General features: G+C 37.3%; 2 protein-coding genes and 1 long non-coding RNA gene across 3 annotated transcripts; all 3 read right to left on the bottom strand.

Moving 5' to 3' along the window:
- Nucleotides 1–1,395: 1,395 nt before the first annotated feature.
- Nucleotides 1,396–3,538, bottom strand: LOC137708806 (uncharacterized). Its single transcript, XM_068447959.1, has 3 exons — nucleotides 2,510–3,538; nucleotides 1,840–2,370; nucleotides 1,396–1,730 (listed from the first exon to the last, which is right to left on the bottom strand). The coding sequence occupies exons 1-3, from the start codon at nucleotides 3,296–3,298 to the stop codon at nucleotides 1,617–1,619; spliced, it is 1,434 nt and encodes a 477-aa protein (XP_068304060.1). The 5' UTR covers nucleotides 3,299–3,538; the 3' UTR covers nucleotides 1,396–1,616.
- A 500-nt stretch (nucleotides 3,539–4,038) lies between these two features.
- On the bottom strand, nucleotides 4,039–8,221 carry LOC137708805 (uncharacterized). The gene is made up of 4 exons (XM_068447958.1): nucleotides 7,231–8,221; nucleotides 5,637–6,170; nucleotides 5,304–5,508; nucleotides 4,039–4,994 (listed from the first exon to the last, which is right to left on the bottom strand). The coding sequence occupies exons 1-3, from the start codon at nucleotides 8,041–8,043 to the stop codon at nucleotides 5,398–5,400; spliced, it is 1,458 nt and encodes a 485-aa protein (XP_068304059.1). The 5' UTR covers nucleotides 8,044–8,221; the 3' UTR covers nucleotides 4,039–4,994; nucleotides 5,304–5,397.
- Nucleotides 8,222–10,629: 2,408 nt separating this feature from the next.
- On the bottom strand, nucleotides 10,630–22,285 carry LOC137708622 (uncharacterized). Its single transcript, XR_011064818.1, has 16 exons — nucleotides 21,426–22,285; nucleotides 19,775–20,050; nucleotides 19,529–19,600; nucleotides 19,285–19,442; nucleotides 18,855–18,895; nucleotides 18,702–18,751; nucleotides 16,487–16,551; nucleotides 16,311–16,413; nucleotides 15,924–16,084; nucleotides 15,299–15,376; nucleotides 14,188–14,258; nucleotides 12,665–12,741; nucleotides 12,182–12,284; nucleotides 11,930–12,014; nucleotides 11,679–11,750; nucleotides 10,630–11,187 (listed from the first exon to the last, which is right to left on the bottom strand). It is a non-coding gene; the product is annotated as an uncharacterized lncRNA (long non-coding RNA).
- Between the last annotated feature and the right edge of the window lie 207 nt (nucleotides 22,286–22,492).

Genomic DNA, 22,492 nt, shown 5'->3' with positions numbered 1-22,492 from the left:
GTGTGCCACTCAAAGACTTTCTAACAATCAAGTTGGTAAACAATATTAAGACTTAAGCGGTAGGTAAGAGAATAAGTATCCATAAATTGCGTTATCAGAGATAAACCCTAGAATGATGTATTTAGACCAATCGAGAAGAGGATCTTTTAGGAAAAGTAGAGTCCGTATGAAACCAGGAGAATCCATGAAGAAACCTCCTTATTCCTTGTTGGATTAGGTTTTCGAATCTTATGGAAAAAGAATGGTCTATCTTAGCTAAGTCGACAGGCTTCGCCCACTAATTCCAAAGCATAATGATGATGGTATCACTGATCCGTTTAATCAGCTCAGCAATGAAGATTTTTTAGTCTATGACTGAACTTTTTAAGCTGGAAGTACTCCAACCAGTTACCCAAAAACCATATTTTTCGAATAAGCTGAAATACTTACCGTTTGCTCCCTTCAGACGCGTGGCGTCTCAGCTTCAATGCGTTTGGTCATGAATTTTACCAACCAAAAACTTTTGGTTGGACTTTTTTGGGTTGTTTGGCTGGTCCACTTTCCCAGCAGAGTGTTAAATAAGAAAAAGTATGAAGCTTTCCATGAATGGGTCAAATGAGAAAGTGACGCGATTCATTTCCAAATGTTTGAACAACTAATCAAACCAAACACCCTGATGTTCTCTTTCACGAAAAAAAATCACATCCATGAGAATTACGAGGATAGAGCTTCAATGAGACCCACCATGCAAAAGTATGAAGAGATTGTAACAAATTTTTACGTGTTAAAATAAAATAAGAATGAACGATATAGTTGATATGTCTTGTTTTAAAGTATATTAATAAAATAAATTTGCATGTTATATTTATGTACAATAATAATGTAACGTGACCATGTCTAAAATATATTTAAAAAAATACTCCAGAAAACAGAATGTATGAATTTACTACTCCTGAAAACGAAAAATGCCCACATATTCTAATACACATTTTCAACAGCCAATGGAAGAACATGAAAGTTACGGCGTCACCAAATTCTGGTTTGGTTTACCAAAAACAAAAGGTTCACCAAATTTTGGTTTGGTGAACAAGATTTCAAACAATGGGGACAGTCGGACACAAGAACTGTATTTGTAGATACTATGTAAAAATCTCAGTATACCACAAAAGAAAGGATTCAGTGATGAATGCTAATAGTTTGGTGTAACCAAACTGTGATTTCCATTGGCCTGCAACATGCATGTCAAGCAATGAATATTGTTGATTTGTTCTCCTTGCCATATTTAGTAGTTGTTTTTGTGATGATGTGAAGGTAAAAAAATCTCACATTGACGAAAGAAAAAAAAACGTTATAAAAGGTTATAAGGAGTTTATCGAAAATGTTTTTGGTGTTTCTGGTTTCACAATTTAAGCAAGTTCACAACATATATTGATCAATAAAAGTCAAATCAAAGTAAGTATACATAATTTCCCAAAGTTTCTTCTAGGATCTACATTTTTGTATAACAAAAAATGAGTAACAGTAAACTAATAATTCTGTGGAATACTTTCTAGCTAGCTAGATAGCATGATATACCAATTACATGATCAGTATGATATAATGTTGTATAATCCGGCTATATGCAATATGAAACACTGCTACGGATGCATTCGTATTAGTTCTTCTTCTTTGCATTCTCTGATTTCGATTTCCATCAGTTTGCTGCCCTTAGAAGGTAATACATCGCAACATTGCCTTCGTGGCGCCAGCAACTGATTAATTCACAAAAAAGTGGATTTAGTATTGTATAAGTTTCATGAAGAAGTATAACAATGCTCAAGTGATTGAAAAATGTATGTCCAAAATATTGTAAAGCAATACCTGTTTCATATCAAGGTCTAGCTTATGTGAGTACACTCTGACCTCCTCCAGCTTCCTCGGCGAAGCCATGTCGTAGGAGCAATTTTCGTAGGACTTTTTGTATATGCTCTTGATTCCATCCGCACCAGAAGACACATTATCCAGAAAGAAAACAACCGGCCTTCGACACGGATCCTTGTGATGTTCTCTTGTGTTAAAAGTATAAACTCCTGACAAAACACTTCCCTTTTTCCACTGGCTGAATGTCTGTTGCACGGGGAGGACGTCCGGCAGAAGAATATGATTTCCGTATACTTGAACAGCGTAACCCCATGACACCATGATAGTCCACGAAAACCATCTGTCGTAGCAGACTGTTTTCTGTAACATTCTTTGAGAATCAACATTCGCAGCTTTAAACAAATGTTTTAGAGCATTGATAGTTGTCATGTTGGGGAAGACAGGGTTTGCATGATCGAAGTGATGCAGGGATACCAAAGGCGTCACCGGATGCGAAGCCAGTAAGCCAAACATATCGCCGTGAATGTCATTCTGGTTCAATTTTAACAACCCAGAACCAAAAAATTTATTTCTTTGATACATAAACTAAGAAAAAAGCACGCTGAAATTTCGATTTAAACTACTAAAATGTGAATGTCACATACAATTTGAGGAGCTAAGAATAGGGTACCTGATGGAAACCGGCTTCGCTTGTTAATCCAACGCCGAGTTCTGCCAAGCAAGAGGAAATCCTAGAGTCGCTTCCATAGAGATGTGGATATCGTTCTAAACACGAATCAAACACCTTCGCCAGTACTTTCGCCAATGGGGCACTTATAGCGAAACCTGCACCACCATAAGCCATTCCAAATCCGAACACCCTATTTTGCTCATAAACTTCGGAGTTTGTCCCAATGTAGTACCACAGTCCATGATCATACTTAGAAAGTGTCTTCACCAAATTCTCTGGGAAAAAAACTGTGTCATCATCTCCGAAAACATACCACCTCACATTCGTGTGGTTGAGCGCCACGGTCTCAGAAACAACGCGTGCAACACGAATAGCAGACTTGAGACCGCCTCTGTAAGTGTAACGAAATCTTGCAGTGTCACCCGAGATGCACACAGGAGGAAGAGAAGTATCATTGACGTGACGCTGATGATCAGGCGGAAGGCTATCGAGAAAGACACACCCCCTCATAGACTGGTTCCTCCACCAGAGCCGTACATACTCCTTCCTCTTAGCAGACCACGCTTTCTGATTCGAAGCAATCCCGAACACAATGTGCTCGAGGGAGGTCGAGGGCGGGGAATACGCATCTTGAGACAGAGAACTTATACGTCCAAGCTTTGAGCTCGTAAACACAAGGAAGAGCGACCCAAGAAGGAAGAGCGTGCATACAGAAGATGAGACTATGAAGAGGTTTATCAACCGAGATGGACTTTGGGGTTTCGAAGGCGACTGAGGAAACGGCAGCATTTTAAGTGGAAGGGAAGAAGAACAAGCAATGAAAACAGAAATGCAGAAAATATATCTAGAAAATACAAGTGTGGGACATAAAACCAAGATGTTGATCAAGAAGCGCAATCTGCGGGAAGAGAAAGATGTAAACTTTGACCTGCAATTCTGCACAAAAGTGTATTTAGTTGGTTAAAATTCCAAAAGAAGTCATGGTTCACACAGAAAGTCCTCCATTTTCTTGCCAACCTATTGTAAATCGGGCAGCCAACCAAGCAGCTGGGTGCGTACGTTAGGTTAGAGTCAAAGGTCAGGTACTTGATAGCAATGGCATTGACTGAAAGTGTGAGAGATTAGGAAGAGAGGTTAGGCGTTAAAAATGGTGTTGGAAATGTATTAGGACGTGGCCTTTGGAGATTATAAGAGATTAATTAATTAATATTAATTATGCGTGGTTTTGTTAAAGGAAAATGCAGAACGTGAAAGAGCAAGCAAACTTCAGCTGCAAGTTAAAAAAAGATTAAAAAAAAAATACTTTAACGGGCTTAGCAAAAACAAAAGTGTGGAACTGTTACGTAAAGCAAAGTTCGAGGTTCCTATTTATGTTTTTGTTTTTTCTTGGATGAATAAACCAACAACGTTGTATGCATTTGATTGGAAAATCCAAGGAAACGATTACTTACAATTTGAGGTTTCTTGAGGCATCTACGTAACTTATGTTCCGGTGCATCGGATTTGATCATAAATCACTTGCGTTAAAATCCATTTGCTCGTGAAAAAACGACTAGGTAAATGTCTTTAAACAAACAATATTGAGGGCGTAAAAACGACTCAAAAGGACTTCATGTGCATGGTATCTACTCTTAATCACTTGAGTTACAATCATTTAAGAAAAATCTTCTGAATAATTGCTTATTTCGAGATTAAGATACAGCTAACCGAAATGTATTAACCCGATACATTGAGCTAATTTAATTACGAAAAGTATGACAAAGTAAGCAACTAACTAGTGCGTTGTACCAGTTTGATTTGATAATCTGAGTTGTTTTATCATGTCCAGATCCTGAAAATCAGATGCATGACACCGTCGATGCTTACTGGAAGATTCAAAGGATGCACATGCATTAGACTTTCAATGGTTTAGGCCAAGGAGGAAGACAATGGATGGTTGGCAAGAAACCAAGTACGGCAGTCACCCCGATCAAAAATTACAAGACCAAACCCTACACAACTTATCATCTATGGCATCAGCAAAACATGCTAAATGCAGGAATGAAAACGCAGCTAGCATTTCAACAATATTTCCTTCGCATGCTTACTAACCAATCGAAGCTCTTCCTCATCATTTGATGTCTCAAAACGCAAGTTACTCTACAGCATGAATACATTACATACCTATCAGATCACTAGTTACCGTTCATTCCTCCGGATATCCAATTTACTCGGGTCATCTCCACTAGCGGACGTGTGAATGGCGTTGTCCTCCCTTTTTGTCTGTTCATCATATTTTCAAATAATAAGCCACTGGAGAGTTTAACCAAGAGTATCAGACATCGAAACCTTGACTGGCGGCAGATTTTTGCAGTAACTTCCCCTTTCTGCAATCTTTTTCTTGTGATTCATTGTTTTCAAGGAAATTGTTCCAGAAGCATTATTTTTGCTCCATGTTTAGATCAGAAAATAGCCCGTCTCCAAGTATATTCTCTTCTTCCTCCTCCTGTCAAGAAGAAAAGGAACTTGAGTTTTATGAAGTGCAGATCACATCTGAGAATATCACGTAGAACAGATCACTTGTAGTTCCATTTCCCAATAATAAAATTTAGGAACCTGAAGCATTCTTACTAACAAGTGAACTTACTAGAAGAAAAATGAATAGAGAAAATGAGGAAAACTCAGATTTTCCATTATTTTCAACTACTTAAAGATATAAATCACCTTGATGAACGGATTGCATTGCAGGGTGGACAGTTTTCCCCAAGCACTTTTCAAACATAATATAAGAACAAGAAATGACATCACAATTTACCTTGATAAGATGATGAGTACACCAAAATGCGTGTGATTCTCTGAATTCTGTATCTAACTAAGTATCCTCAGAGCAACCATTCCAACAGAAAACTCTAGATATTCATGGATATCAACTCATTGTCTCTGCACCGTCTAATGTTTATAGTCATGGAGTCATCAAACGACTGCAAAATTTCGCAACACTGACGGCGTTGGGCCTTCAGCTGAATTATAACAAGTGGACAGTAGTTGATTAATGGCATTGACTAAAACGAAAGACAAAAGAAAACTTAATATAAGAGAGAAGGTATAAGTTCCAAATCAGCTACATCTATATTAGTGAAGCAAATACCTCATCCGCATCAAGCTCTAGCTTCTGTGAGAACACTCTGATCTGTTCCAGATTCTTTATTGCATCTGCTTTGGAGCAATTTTCTACATTGAGCCTGGTGTAGTTACTCGAGCTACCATGACTATTGGATACGACAGTTTCCAGGAAAAAGACAGTTGGTCGTTTACATTTATCTCTAGGATTATCTCTCATATTGAACATGAACTGACTTGCCTCGATACTACCACTCCTCCTCCATGGCATAAACGTTTTCTGCAGTGAAAGGAGATCTGAGAGAAGTTCATTGCCAGCATACACCTGAATAGCATAGCCCCATGCAACGGAAACAGTCAACGAATGCGAACTGTCATAGCAAACAGTTTGCTGCAATATCCTGGCAGGATCAACATTCACAGCTTCAAAAAGATGTTCCAAAGCTTGAGTCTTGTTCATGTTTGGGAAGATTGGATCTGCAGCCTCCAAATGATGAAGGGACACCAGAGGTGACAACGGGTGTGCAGATAGCATTCCAAACAAATTCCCCCGCATATCAACCTGATTACAAATTATGAGGATAATAAGTGCCCTTAGATTCAGCGCATAACTTGACACAAGTCCACAACAAGAATCTTTGCTAACAAGCTCACATTGGAATCAACAGATGATAGGATGCAAATCAAAACCATATCATGATTTGAAAAGTCTCGTCATCATTAATGTAATCCAACCTAACTCAATCAGCTATTCAACCTATCAACAACTGAATCGTTAACTTAGGGACCGTTTGATAACTATTTAGTTTTCAATTTTTGTTTGCATTTTTTTTTTTTTAAACTGAAAGCTGAAATCTTGTTTGGTAACTATTACTGAAAACCAAAAACTGAAAACGACTTTCTTGAGTTTTCAAAATTTGTGAAAACTGAAAGTAGTTTCCAAACAAGATTTCAGTTTTTAGTGAAAAGGGAAAATTGAAAATGAAATGGTTCTCAAACGTCTCCTTAGTTTGTGCACATGAAAATAAGCTATAAACTAGAAAATCAGGCCAGAAATGTGATTGCATCATATCCAGAGTAAAAACATAACGAAGAAGAGTAGCAGAAAATATAGTATAGACTTGTAACTCGTTTCAAGTCAAACAACTAGTGTTCTAAATTTCTAATGTTCATTCATTCTGTTTCTTCACAAAGTCCTATGAGCTGAATGCCTTGTGATTTGTTCCTCTTTCCCCCCTACCACATTCAGCATAGCACAGAAAACAGAGATTGCATCAAAAGTAACCTCCCATTTTTGTAGCTCCCTATAAAATTAAGGAACACCAACGAATGGACCTCCCCACCTAAAAGGCGAGTTATAGAAGAAAGCCGAAGCCATTCCTTCGGCCTTGAACCTACTAACAGTTGACAAAGCTTTCATTGAACACAATCAGTTCATCAAACACTATCAAGCAATTACTTTCCTAAGTTTCCTTCCTAACAAAACCAATTTCTGCATCATATCATCAAAATCTTATAAAGTTCATTACTTTTTCCGATAATCCATGCATAAATCGTTGAAGTCTTATCAAGCTAATTACTTTTCCTGATTTTTCACATAAAATTAATTTAATTCAACAAACCTGATGAAACCCAGGCTCACGGGTCAACCCAACGCCGAGCTCCGCCACGCATGCGAAAACCCGAGCATCGCTTCCGTACAAGTGACCGTACCTCATCAAGCACGAGTCGAACACCCTAGCCAGAGCCGTAGCCAGCGAATGGCTTATGGCGAACCCTCCGCCCCCGAACGCCATTTCGAACGAGTACTTGGCATTCTGCTGGTAGCTCTCCGAGTTGCTCCCGACGTAAAACCACCGATCGTGATCGTACTTCGACAGCGTCCTCACCAGATTCTCGACGAAGAACACCGTATCGTCGTCGCCGAACATGAACCACCTCACATCCGGCTCGCCACGATCGACGACTTCCTTGACCGCGCGCGCCACACGGATCGCGGACCGCAGCCCTCCTTTTAGAGTGTACGGAAAGCGGGAGGTGTCACCAGAGACGACGACAGTCGCGACGGATCGGTCACCGGAGGGATCTGTTGGGGCGCGGTCGAGGAAAGCGAAGACGCGGGTGGAGGCGGGGGAGCACCAGAGGCGGAGGTAAGGCTCACGGCGGGACCAGGAGCGGGAGGAGGAAGCGATGGCGAATACAAGGTGGCGGCGCGTGGTGGGAGAGGAAGTGTAGCGGGAGAGAACGGTGGGCGGCGCGTGGAGGAAGAAGAAGAGGAAGTAGACGTTGAGGAAAACGGAGAGGATTAAGAGGAGGGCCGAGAAGCGGGGGAGGGTCAGGGTTCTGGGCATCACGGAGGGGAGGGAGAGAGAGAGGTATTGGAATCGGATTGCTTTGCAGGCGGAGTTGGTTTTTCGTTTGATTTTCTGGTACATTAAAAAGTTACGGAGAAGATGATGAACCAGTCGCAGTCGCAGTCGCGGGGACGGTATTGATATTCGAAGAAGAAGGTGATGAATTCACGTGTTAGATCCACCTGACCAAGGTCAGCGGTGACATAAACTGTTTGTTGGATTCTGCAGTTCGCTTTTGTCCCGAAGAACAAGCCGTATGTCACTGGTTAAACGACACGGCGTTCCGTACTAATATTATGCGGTATTGATATTCGAAGAAAGAAGTTAGGTGGTTTTGTTACATCATTCTATTATTTTAGAGTCAGAAAGATTCACAGAGATATTTTAGTTTCTTTCTAATCATGATCGTACGATTCATCAACGTCAGGAATCAAATTCAGGATGTGCAATGTGAAATACCTATTTGAAATTCGTTTATAACCACTAGGTCATCCCGTGATGGTTAAATTAACTCTCATTTTATCCATTATTAGCGGTATATCTCAAGTTAGTCATATATTTTTATGTAGAAAAGTTAAAATTCATAATAGTGCATGATTAGCTTGAGAGATCCACCGTAATGATCATCCTTATTATACGTAAGTTTCGATCTCCAACGGATTAAGGGGATTTGAATTTGGTAACTCTCTCAACAATGGGAAGGGAAGTATTACTTGGTTAAGAAGTTGTTGATGAACAACATCTATTTAGGCCATGACTATCCCTCATAAATATAAATAGAAATATAAAAGGGAAGGCAAGACTATCATGCTTGGTTAAAAATTGTTAGTGATTGACATCATTCTCTAATCTTGATTATTTATTGACTAATGGACTAAAGGTAGTGAGAGCACTAGATAAGTTTCCATTAAGTTTCAACCATTATTAAAACATTTTCATCGAGAGTATGAATACGGAGGTGACAAATGCAATTGGGAAAGTAAAGAAGATAAGCATTTCAATCGAACAAGAACTGGTTATATTAGCTTACCATTCTATTTCAGTGCTTAGTTTTCTCTAATATTTCTATATATTTAAGATTGACCTTAATAAACTTATAAGGGCTCATTTGACAATCCTTTTAAAATAACTGAAAACGTTTTTAAAGAAAATATTTTTGGATTTCAAAGGCACTTGAAAAGTTTTTTGCAATAAGTACTTTAAGTGTTTTTCCAAGATTTATTTGCATTTTCGCTAAGGATTGATTCAAAAAATATTTTCACCAAAATCTCATTCAACCATTTTAAAAGTACTTTCAAACGAGTTCGTTTGATTCTTCACCGTTAAATGGTAACTTTACATATAAAAAGAATATCATCTGATTGTAAATGTATGGAATGTGGATAACTACAATAATGTCCATAACCTCTTATCTTAATATTTTGTAACCAATGCTCTAAGTAGTGTATTTAGTGGTCTGTAACTAATGGTTTAATGTGTCAACCCAATAAACAATATGTGGACAAGGACATCTTCTACATGCATACAAGCTCTATGAATCCCAATTTGAAGAAGGCTTTAATTCTAGGCCATACAATTACAAACGAAAGCTTTCTTCTCTAGTGATCAAAATTGACCGGTTAACAACTCACCAAGAAAATTATGGCTCAAAATCTTGCACCAAGTCATCTCATAAAGCTTGCTTCTAGCTTAATCATGTTTATCTTCTTCTTTTTTTTCTTTCAAATTAGTGGTTTCTAATTTGTCAAAACTAGTGGTAAACTTGATTAATTTAATAGGACCTATTTTATAAATAATTATATATAGACCAAGTTTTTTTCTGAATCACAAGTTTAAATTAGGAAAAAAAAAAATTAAAAAATTGGAAGGGTGGAACTTAAGAAAAGGAATAACAATTTGACTGTGTTGACATCCCAACCCAAACGTTCCTTATAAATGGCTTTTTTTGGTTCCAACTTCTTGGCCATTGTCATACAATATAAAATTTGAGATTTTAAAATGTGCAAAGGAGTACAAGAGAGTGGCCTCCGCCGGTCACCAATTCTCATTCCTTCAGGAGGGTCGGTTTGCTGTGAACTGTGCAACTCAAGGGCTTCATTGTATTGCCTAGCAGACGATGCATTTTTGTGCAGGAAATGTGACCGATGGGTTCATGGGGCTAATTTCTTAGCACTCAGGCATGCCAGGTGGTTGTTGTGCAACACATGCCAGAATCTTACGCGAAGATACGTCGTCGGGATTGCAGTTAAGGTGATGCTTCCGACCATTCTTAGTCGGGTAGATAGAAACCGGTGTGATTCAAATGTCAAAAGAAGGTGCTCGGCTAAACGGAAAAGGCCTTTCTTTTAATTTTTTTATGGTATGTATATGAGCTCTTTGAGTTATTCCTTTTTATACGGTTTTCTTCGATTGTGGGATTGTGTATTTTGAATCATTAATCGATAGAGAATCAATGCAGTCTCTGAGGTATTGAAGAGGGAATACCGAATTTTGGGTTATGTTAAGTCATCTTTTCGTAAATGCCTTGAGAAAAAGGATACTGAGATAATGTTTCCAAAGGTTTAGTCAGGTCATTAACTTTAACTTCTTATTAATGTCATTGTAATCTCAAATATAATGACATTAATAATCATCCAGTCATGCTAAAATTATTGGTTGGAGCAGATTTTTACTAAGAAATGGCCATAAGTAAAACCAGTTTCGGATGATGATCATATTCATAACTCACGTATAGAGAGTTACTAGAAAATAAGCCCGCACGTTACGATGGGAACCAACTGTTTCAGGCGTAACTGCATGAATAAGACACATTTAACCTGAATAAATTCAACACAATCATGAATGAATAGAGGGACACATGAGTGAATGAGGTCGATAAGATGTGTAACTTGGCTTTTATATACATTCAACTGAGCTGACAATTCAGTACACCTTGGTTGCACATTTGTCATATCCAGCAGCTCACATCGGCCACCCCCCACTGGAATCCAAGGCTGAGAGAAGCCTTCTGCGGGAGTTGTCATCTGAAGCACCACTCTTATCTTTGGCTTTGTCTGATTTGACATCTTGCTTATTATTGCATGGATGCCAAGTTGCTTCAACAGCCTTCGATGTACACATATCTGAAATGCGGTCTTGTCCTACTGTTAGAAGCAAAGATAGGAACCCTAATACTATATTCTCAAGAGCTTCATAGAGAGCTCTTTTGCTTCTCTTTGTCAACCACTGCAAGGAGTGCAATTAAAATTTAATTAAAATACCTCATTTCGCATTCATAATAAACCCGAAAGTGACTTCATAAGATGAAATTAACCTAATTACATGTGAAAGGAAACCTTTCCGATTAAATGAAGGAAATATTCGATGTGGATCAAAACCAAAACCAAAACAAAACAAACATTGACAACTGCCCAAGTTGATGTTTGCTCCAAAAGGTCTTCCTCCTCCTGCCATCCTTTAATTGAAACCCTAATTTTCCTTACTACAAAATAATGCTATTTTCGATCTATTTCTTTCGGTGTGTAAACTTATATTAATTCTCTATAATTTTCAATCACGTCCACTGTAATTAAAATAAGTACTGAGTATATACACTCATAAACACAAAAAATTCAGTTTTCCATTCTAAAAAATGAACGAAAGCACATATGCCAAGTCAATGTTCCTACTGTATTCATTAATCTAACGATGCATCAAATATAAAAATTAAATTATACCTCTAATTTATAACCTTTTGATCTTGCTTCATCTGTAGCTAAACCAAAATTTGGACAGTCCCCAATATAATTCTGTCAAAAACCAGATGGCAATACCATGTAAAAGTCATGTTGGGTGTCTACACCCACACTTGTCAATTTACACATAAATTTGAAATTTGAATCACTTGGGCTTCAAAAATATTTGCACACAAATTTGAAAGAAAATGAACAAATTAAAGAAAAATCATATGTAGACAATTGAGACTCACCTAAAACTGCTATCGAGCTATGCTGCACGGAATGGTGGTGCGCCATGAAGACAACTCTGCGTTGTTGACAAAGTCCCAGAATAACCTGGAAATTTACAGAGGTCAAATTTTACAGCTGAAGGAGCAATCATTTACTGCATTATAAAGAAAAACCCAAAATAAACAATCAATCAAACAGAACCAAATGATATTTACCAGTTTGAAAATTTTCATACTACACCCAATTATAAGGGGAATGAGTGTACTGTGTACCTGGTGAAGCATTCCACCATTGTTGATGGCAGACTGGGTAGTGCGTGCAGCATCAGCATACACTCTGTAATTGTCTCTCTGTTTTTATTTTTTTTATGTCAATCTATATGACAAATGATTTGGGAATTAATAAGGGTGAAAAATGGATAGAACCAAGAATTGAAATCAAGAGAAAACACACATCCAATTTGATAGCAATCAAACCGCTAGTGTGGTGCAAAATGAGCAATTTTAAACTTGCAAAATATATTTTTTTTACAAAAAGGTAGGCCGAGATTATCTATAAATGATGATTGCATTGTATTTTTGCCCCTCGGAGCATTGTATTGTATAGAAATGACTCCAAGAAGCAATCCATCCTAAGTTTACGCAAGCAAAAATCAGATTTATGCAATAAAATTTAAATATTTTGTTATGGACAAATACTATAAGTCTATAACTGAGTTTACACACCAATGAGTTTTGCGAGTCCCAACTACGTACCTAAGGTATTATTTAAATTGCTTTCAAGTTAAATGAATAGGACCACATCTTGTGTCGCTTGAAGGTGAATAAATAACCTGTTGTGCAAACACAAATAATCTGTTAGGGAGAATCAAATTCCTTAATGCTCCCTATGTCGTACAAAATGCTCACTAATTAGATAAGAAAGAACGCAAAATCTAGAATAAAACGCCAAATCAGTATGTACAAACTGCAAACTACAACTAATGTTAGTAAGTCTCAAACTAACAACCGAAATGAGAAACTAACATTGACAAAGGAAAAGTAATAACAGAGAGAGAGGGAGAAATATGGGCGTGGCACATGCCATGACTCTTAATTCTGCTAATTGTCACAATATCAAAATTAGCTTACTCGTCATCGATAAGCATGTTGGCGTGTCTACCTATAAACTAATACTACAAACACAAAATTAATAAGTCAACTTTTTGGAAAAAAAATTAACAGGGAAGATAAATGATTAGCACAAAAACTCCATGAATGTGTTAGTGTAAGTTTTGATTTAAAAATGGCAGCATCAAGACACGAATTAGGAATTTTTTACACGTAAACAGCATTATTAAACTAAAACCAGCATCCACAAATCACCCATTTCACAAAAATAGTCAATAATTTCACTCAAAAATCACACCAAGAAAGGAAGTAAAAATAGAGGTAAAGATCTACCAAGAGATTACAAATTAGCACAAATAAGGAAGTAAAAAAACCCTATAATCCAAAGACAGAAAGATTGCAAATTGGCCTAAAAATTTGAGGAATAATAAATTGACTTGAACTGGAGGAGAATCTGAGAAAGTTGAAGCATTGCCTATGATTTTGGGAATTTCAGGTGAATCAGTAGGCTTAATTGAAAAGCAATGAAAGATATAGCTTATGGCGAACATGGCAAATAGCTTCCACTTCGATCTTAAACTCTTTCATCGTTCTTAATACGCTAAACTCAAGCTCAATTTAAAATGGCAGAGTTAGGCTGCTTAGCTTCAATACCACTGCATAATTAAACATCCAAATATGATAATAGCCATGTCTACATTTTCCCTCAAATCGATTATTTTTACATTCACATGATGTTGAGAGAAATATCCTTGAAAATAAAGCACTACACATATACAAAATCAGTTCAGTAATAAAAGCAGTAAGAAACTAATTAATTTTCAGCTTCTAACTCATTCATTTGATCAACATATTAATGGAACTAATGTAATTTTCTTAACAGTTTCTAACTAATTCATTTGATCAATATCATCCGAGTCAGAAAAGATAGAACACAAAAATCATTAGGACAAACAGAAAAACGATTAGGATATATAAATAGACAAAGGACTATCATAGCAAAACCAATTAGTTGGTGAAAAGTGACCAAGGAATTAGGACATAAAATGCCTAATAAAAAATATTCATAAGAGAAAAACAAAGGAAAATTGGGGAAACTGATTGCTATAAACAATTAAAATTGAGAAGAAAAGAGTAATACAACATACCACAAATGGGAAAGGACTTACCTTTACTTCGTCAATTATGGCCAAACAAAAACCCTAAACTTTTCCTTGTCTCTCAACTGTGGACTGGAAGTCTGAAAGCATAAAAATCAAACCCAAATTGAAATTCTAACCAACCCAATAATTTTTTACTTAAAATACAATAATTTGAGAAAGCAATTGACTGAATGGCCTAGATTGAAAACTAAAGTACCGGTAAGTAATTAAAAAATGGCAATTAGCCAAAAATATATGCTCCCAAATGAGGAGGAAAGAAGAAAGAGGAAAACCTTAAGATACAGGGCCAATGGGGTTTGCAGACCGCCCTTTTTGGGCAGCCATCCCCAATGATAATACTTAGTTATCCCTGCTATCAATACACCAATTGCAGGCCCTCATCAGTTTCCATTCTCACACCATTTGGCATGTACTTGATGTTCAATTTCAAATAAAATAAAAGAAAAAGCATCATGAAAGAAATCAAGATGAAGAATTAAATTTTGGCAACTCACCATTCTTTTCTTCTATGAAAAAAATGCATCCTATTTGTAGTGAAAACAGGTACCGCCAAATACATTTTATCCTCAAGAAATATTTTGTATGACTTTAAAAACATAATCCATGAAATTATATCTCTTAGTTGAGAACAACAACAAAGCTTCATGCATAGCTTGGCATACAAAAGAACACGCAAGCATAAAATAAACGAAGCAGGGAAAACCAAAAAATACAATTGAATACGTTGTCAAAAGAACATGAATAAATGAAAATTACAAAACAAAGAAATGATGAGAAACCAAAGTACCCATTTCATAATCTAATTGCTTTTTAGTTTGCTTGCCATTTTTAGTTCTTCAGAGAGAAACCATAATTCAGCACATGAATAAAGTCAAAACGTAAAAGATAAGTGGGATAAGCTGACAGTCATCCCTAAGTAATGCATTCACTTTTGAACCCCAAACACAGCGAAACAAAAATTCACACACATGAACTACTGCTCCCATATGTAATAAGAAATTAAAGCATCTCGAAACTAAATGGCAAACTATAAGAGCACTGTAAAAGTAAAATTGCAAGAAATCTAATACTCGGAGAGGAAGTACTAATAGCAAACGAAAATGAAAGATTGAACTACCTCGCTTGTAACTGTGCCTTGGTTTTTTCCCATGTTTACAGGAAGCTTTGCATTGTGCTCTTATAGCCCAAATTTTCTCTGAAGGAAAAAAAACACGATTTTGAAATCAGATTTTCATATTATACCTTAAAGAGAACAATTAGAAAATGAAAAAGAGAACAATGAGTACTTTTCATCATATATCGTTAGAGTATGTGGTCCTCTGGTCCAATGGTCATGCAGCCATTTTTACTTTATAACTCTTTCTTTTAATTTAAAAAACATCTTCGATCTCAAATTAATATGAATACGGATTCATACTTTATAACTAAAGATCTAACTGCTCTTGATAAGATAAACAATACATCAGTCATCACATGCATTGCATTACAAATTTACAATCATAATCGAACATCTCATCAGACATCCCCACACAAAAAGTTCTTATTGCTACTTTGATTTTTGTTTATTTTTTTTCCTGAAACATGAGCTAATTTTCTTTTTATTCCAATAATGTTATAGGGTTGCAAGGATATTATCAATTTAATTGATTGTATTTGATTGGTGGAAGTTCTACATCTATATTTGAGGTTTTCAATTTCAGCATTGGGAGAGTCATTCATAAAATGTTCGACAATGAGATTACCTCCATGGATTATGCTCACACTGGACAGCTCATTTTCCGTGGTGATGCAACGGTATTTTTCAGTCATTCGCCATTCAATCAATTCAAACCGAGGAACAGTCAACATCAAGAAGACGATCTGCCGTGTCAGGATCACTGTCGTCCAATTAATACAAAAAATTCTGCAAAACCACAATTGAACACACCGATCTCTAAATAATTGAGGAACCAATCAAAGCAGCTGAATACACATGGAAAAATAAGTGTTTCAGTTTGCATTTGTATTCTATAAACTTTACATTAACAAAATACATTTAGGGATTAATACTACAATGACATTGATGCAACATCAATTACAAAATCTTTTAGAACAAATAAACAGAGTAGAGAGAGCTTGTACAGTTGTACGCGAAAGTGAAGCATATGATCACACCATCCTCAGGTGCCCAAGAGTAATTGAATGGTGGCGCAGCCCCTACGGAATGTTTTTTAATCGATTCAGGAGTTAACACTGGCCAAATGCACAATAGATGTCTTAGAAACTATTTTCAGTTAAAATCCAAAGAAGTTAGAGCAAAAATTACCTCCAATCTTTGTTTCTCTTGTACTTTGGCATTGTGGGGTTGAATTGTAAATGGTAAATGAAGTTCTGAAAACCAAAGAATAAAAAGCCTTTCTTTTTTCAGTTAGCTAAAAAGCACATCACAAACGGAGTGAGATCTCTGGTAAACAAAAAAATGAATCTTGGAAAGCAGACATAAACAAACTTCTATCACAATTACTTTAATATATTTGGATATCAAGGAAAATTAAATTTATTCAATTTCGATATAAAGAAAAATAATTAATGCAAGAACAACATTTGTGCCTCAATGGCGTGAGAAATACTGAAAACACACATTGTTTTCTAAGTCTTTAGTCTATCCCTGCAAATCGCAATGAGTTCTCTAACTCATATCCATAGAGAATCAAATTAACTATGTCAAGCCCTGATCCCAATATACGTTCAAGAACGACACGTGAAGTCACCAAATACCCGTAACTCTAACATACCCCGCCTCTGGGATATGGGCAAAGCACAACTTGAGATCCAACTACGTAATAATTTTTTGTATACTTTATGGTTGCATCTAACATCCTCGTTAGACTGCCTACGTAACCTAAACAGGGATCAAGCCATTCGTAGTTCGCCGTTTGCTATACTCGAACATTCATCACATATATCATCATGTCTCAACATAATACACAATTCAGCGCATGCAGCATCTCAAAGAGTAATCGACGAAGCGCAATAATAATCTCTAGCCATACTGGTCAACGAGTCTAATCATAATGACAACAATCACAACCAACATCATTCCACAATCACATCAATCAATAACACATACCATACACCGAAATCCAGGGCTACAGCGACATAGTTCGGCCGAAGCCTACATCTCTGAAGTTGTCTCAAATGAATCAATCCAAGGAACCAATGAGTCAAATGATGCGATTTTGGACCACTCAACAAAATCCATCAACATCGGGTTTTGAACCACTCAACAAAACCAAGACACCAAAGGGTATTCCGGACCACTCCACGGAATCTAAACCAGGATATGATTCCGGACCACTCAATGGAATCGCGGAGTAGAAGGGATTCCGGACCTCTCAACGGAATCTGAGTGGATACGATTTCGGACCACTCAACGGAATCACGGAGTACAATGGATATCAAATCACTCAATGAAATCCAAGCTGGACACGATTCCGGACCACTCAACAGAATCACAGATCACAAGGGATTCCGAACCACTTAACGGAATCCAGACGGAGCAAGAAACCGGACCACTCAACGGAACCCCAGCGAATACTCAGTTTCGAATCACTCAACGAAACCTAGTGGAAGGCCAAAGGACAAATCAACGGCTCGAAGAAACAAAACATGAACCAAGTGCTCAATTTACAAAGGCTCAACGAAATGAAAGAAAACACAAGTACTAAATTTAGAATAGGTCAACGAACCAAGATATGAAACGATATCAAAGCAACTAATCCCCATAATAGTGGGTTAACGGTCCACTACTAGCCCTCACATTTCATCACATCATACCAATCATACACATCAAACCACATTCCACAAACATTTTCAATGCACAAATCAAAAGATACTTAATAAACAAGTATAATATAATATGATGCCACTAGTATAATACGATCCCACCCCCTCATTGGTCTGCACCCCTCCTTTTTCTCTCATTTCCTTTCCATCACAACCACACACGTTGCTTCACAGATCTTTGCTCCAGAAAATCTGGAGCCTTCCAGATTAATAATTAAATTACCATTTTGCCCCTAACTTCGTTCGTTAATAACTCCTTCATTATAACTCCAAATTACATTCCGTTTACGCTCACACGCTCATATCGACGAGTACTATCCAAATACGTAAAGAAAAATGGAAAAATACATACACATCAAATATGTCCTCAAAAATTCCGTTTAGTCCATTAAGGGTGTTTTCGTCCTTTTACTTTAAAAAAAATTCTACACCGCAAATACAAAAGCATCAAAACTACAAATAAGAATACAAAATATGGAACACGCAATTTTAAATAGTGAAATCCGGGGACGGGATTTCACAAACTAATTAACTTACTAACCCCTCCTGTAAATTTCACACCTATGCTCCAAACAGATTTTGCAACTAATATCCCAAAAAAGGGGTAAAAGGGAAGAAAGAAACCTTTGTACAATACACATGCAAAGTATCAAAGAGAGAAAGGAGAAAAAAATATCAAAATAAGAATTACACACCTGTCCTATAATTTAGCCAGATGATACGTTCTGGCAGTAGAAATCATGGACTAATCACAGACAAAAAAGTATGTCAATTTCCAAAACAATTGTATCCAAACCCAATAAATCCATAAGAAATTACTCCATCACTTGCTGAAAATTAAAGATTACCATTTGAAATACCAGTGGCATAGCCTCTTGAGCTTCCAAGCCTGAAAATGGCAAAAAATATGCAATCTTTGAAATACCCATTCCAATTAAACATCAGAAGAATTTTCCCTTCCAATTCAAAGCTTTGGGAAAATTGAAAATTCTCAGTGCCCAAGCAGGACATTTAACCAATCAAGATCCTAAACCCACAAAATCAATCCCAAAACAAAACCTAATTAAGTACTATGTTCATAACATGTTAGCTTTCTACTTCAAGAAAAATTATGAAATTGGGGAGGTGATCAAATGGGATGGGTCTTCCATATTAAGCAACATTAATCCAAGATTAATTCCAACAAAAGAAAACAATATGATCAGATCAAGAACAATGCATGCAACAAAGAGACAGAGAGAGTGTGCGTGGAAATTAGCAGGGTGGATAGAAAAATACCTTAGAAGTGATCTCTTTTGTGCCTGCCTGGACTACACTTGCAGCAGACTAAGCCGCCGATGCAGCAACCAAAGATAATTTTCCAAACTCTATCCAAATTAAATAAATGGAAAACCATAAACAGACAGATAGTGTGTATCAATATCAGCCATCTTCATCTACAATCACGAATCAAGAATATACATAATAACAAAAATAATGCAACCTGAGATACAACAGACAACACATACAATTTATACATTACCATTGATTCAAGTTCTGGTAAGGTGTGCAACGGCGATGAGAAGGCGAGGTGTGCAACGGAGATCAAATATACCTGCCATCAACCAAAACCAAATGCAAGCAAAACCCATCAACTAAAACCCAGCGCAAGGTAAACCATCAACCAAAACCAATAATTTATCAATTGCAGTAATTAGGTCAAACCCACATTGACATTTCACACAGAAAAGTAAAAAAAAAGAAAAGTTACCTTGCACTGGAAAGTTACCTCGCACTGGGCGGCCCCCTGGGCATTTCACGTTCAAACTCCGGGCACTTCATTGGTTGGTGGAAATATCAACGGAGATGAGACGGCAGGGTGAACAACGGAGATCGCAAAGCAGGGATTGAAGAGTTCACAAAGCAGGGATTGAAGAGATAACGAAACAGAGATCGAAGAGATTGTCAATCGCGTTGCAGAGTGAGAGTTAAGATAAGAAGATACTCACAACCCAAAACGGATGACATCACCAACACGTAAATCCACATAAACCTTTTTGTTCACCTGATTATTAGGCAAGAGCAAACCACTAGGAACAATCAAGAGCCTTTGTATAGAGTATAACAAAACACCAGCCATCCCCACTACAAAGTTAATTACTAATTTGTACACAACTCTCAAGATTTCTCAGGTCAATGAGTGTTTTCATTCTTTGTTCAATGCTTTTGCTCCATCATTATGTTGAAATTTCCAGTTCTATTTTTTAATATTTGCTGATTATGGATGGATATGAGCATTTGACCGGGGAGTAGTTGTGAAATAGTAAATTTATACATTTGGGTCATCAATGCATTTATTTTAAAGAAGTATTATTCGTAGAAATAATTTCCATTTATTTCAAAGAACCTTCTGAGATTCAAGTCAAGTCAAGAACATGCTCAATTCAGCTCATATCATAGCAACTGCTGCGTTTTAAACTTAGTTCCGGGAAGTTGGCTAGCATGAAAAAGTTGAACTGTTTTTAGAATGTATGTGGGAGGTGACATAATGAAGCTTATTTTGTTCTTCAGATTAGATTGGATTGAATTACTCATAAGATTCAAGGTCTACACCTTGGACTGGATTGGATTCATCATATATGTTGAAGAAAAAGTTAAGTGGTAATGAATCCAACATTTATAAATCGTCATCGTAGTAAATCATAAGCCATAAATCATAATTTATAAATCTGGTAAAGTCTGTACTAAGACCAGATCATAAAAATATCATATCCCAAACTCGGAGACATGATACACCATTTAATTTTATTTAACCTTTTGGCTGCATCTAACTTTCGAGTTAGATTGCCTACGTACCCTCCAAAGAGATCGAACCAATTATATATCACCATTTTGTTAAACTCAAAATAGAAATCTTGTGTTTGCAATGACTTTCAAAATTTCTCATTCAATTCTCATTTTCATTTCTTAGGTCGATTATGCCGTAATAGACATTTGCTTCAACAATAATATATCCAAACCAAAATCAAGTCTACTCTTCTCTTAAGAAAACCCACTTTCTTCAAATACTTGAACCCAGACAAAATCTAATTAGAATTTCCTCATTCTTCTATACAACTCCTACATGCAAACAACCTTAACTTTTGATAAACAATTCTTAATTTCTTATAAAGCTTCACCACCAAATCTTCCCAACATCAAACATATAGCCATCAGTTTCTTCCCCAACAGCATAATCATACCAGGCAATTGTGTTCCTACTTCTTATGTCCAACCAACTCCATTCATGCATAAAGTACAATAAAGAAACTTAATTTCTATTTAATCATCCTTATTGCTAAAACCCAATTGCAAGTATAAAAATCAATACAAACTTCACCTATCAGTTTGTAGAAAATTAAACCAGAAAAGAAAGGTAACAAAGCAAAATTAATCCACACCTGAACCGAAGCACGACCTTCCTCCGAAACAACAGCAGCAGCAATCCAAGTAATGTGAGAATGGTGCCAATTCATACTCACATTGCAGGTGACTCCAGAAGCAATAACGGCAATTCCGTCGTCTCCCAGCTCGAAACGCTACGGACCCACATAGATTCCATATATAGTGACGTTGAAGCATTTCCTAGAACGGGATTCTCTTGGATTTCGAAGTTTTGGGGAGCTGGAGTGGAATTATTGAGGAAACGGCCTGAGTTACGGCCTTTTTGGGAGGTGATGATGGATGTGAAGGCTTTGTCAGCGGCTTCCCCCTTCCCGTCAACCCTCTCTCTACCTGCAACCCATCAACCCCTCTGTGAACCATGCCTCTGACGACATCGACAGCCGGAGGCAGCATGGCCCACTCATTAAATTAATGGCATAGCCATAAATAGAGCGAAACTAAAGAAGTTAAAGAAGCCTGTGGGAGCCAGAAAAGGTAGACAAAGAGAAGGAGGTGGTGTGGCCACCCGAGCAGGTGTGAACACCGAAACTCTACGCACATTCCCAATTAAAGACCGCAACAGTTCGCAGTCAATAGAGATGGCAGATCGAAACGGAAATGGGATCGGTGGAAGCTAGATGAAGGACATGTAGATGGATGGGTAGATGAAGGAATAAAATAGTTAATCCATTTTTTTCTTATTAGGCGAGGACTTCAAGGAATTTGCTGGGTTGCTTCGTGATCGGCTACGAAATGCTGCTGCTGTCCGATGGGAACGGCGATTTCATGAGGGCGATCGGCGACTGTAGGGCGTCGAAGGAAATCTGGGATTGGGTTTTTTTGGGGGCGGACCGGTGGAGTCGAAGAGGGAGGGGTAAGGGTGGGTAAGGGGGCGGGGGGTGGCGGCGGGTTTCGGAAGGGATGAGGGAGAAGACCAAAAGTTTTTTTTTTTTAATGTCCAACAGTCTAGTCATTGTCCACTTGATTATCGGTTAACGGTAAATTTAACAGCAACCTTAACCGATACATGAAAATGTTCCAAAACTATAACTTTCTGTACCACTCTAAGATGAAAAAAAATTCA

The sequence above is a fragment of the Pyrus communis genome, chromosome 11, assembly GCF_963583255.1.
Source record: "Pyrus communis chromosome 11, drPyrComm1.1, whole genome shotgun sequence".
In the NCBI taxonomy this organism is placed as follows: domain Eukaryota; kingdom Viridiplantae; phylum Streptophyta; class Magnoliopsida; order Rosales; family Rosaceae; genus Pyrus; species Pyrus communis.
Note: the sequence above shows the minus strand (reverse complement) of the source record. Positions and strands in the feature narration are given on the sequence as shown.

Bases quoted from the DNA above. Each gene is read 5' to 3' on its own strand.
- LOC137708806 (XM_068447959.1), bottom strand. From the start codon at position 3,298: ATGCTGCCGTTTCCTCAGTCGCCTTCGAAACCCCAAAGTCCATCTCGG. The intron at 2,371-2,509 runs GTACCCTATTCT...AAATTGAACCAG, and splicing joins GCGAAGCCGGTTTCCATCAG to AATGACATTCACGGCGATAT. The intron at 1,731-1,839 runs GTATTGCTTTAC...TGAATTAATCAG, and splicing joins TAGACCTTGATATGAAACAG to TTGCTGGCGCCACGAAGGCA.
- LOC137708805 (XM_068447958.1), bottom strand. From the start codon at position 8,043: ATGTACCAGAAAATCAAACGAAAAACCAACTCCGCCTGCAAAGCAATC. The intron at 6,171-7,230 runs GTTTGTTGAATT...ATTTGTAATCAG, and splicing joins GTGAGCCTGGGTTTCATCAG to GTTGATATGCGGGGGAATTT. The intron at 5,509-5,636 runs GTATTTGCTTCA...GTTATAATTCAG, and splicing joins TAGAGCTTGATGCGGATGAG to CTGAAGGCCCAACGCCGTCA.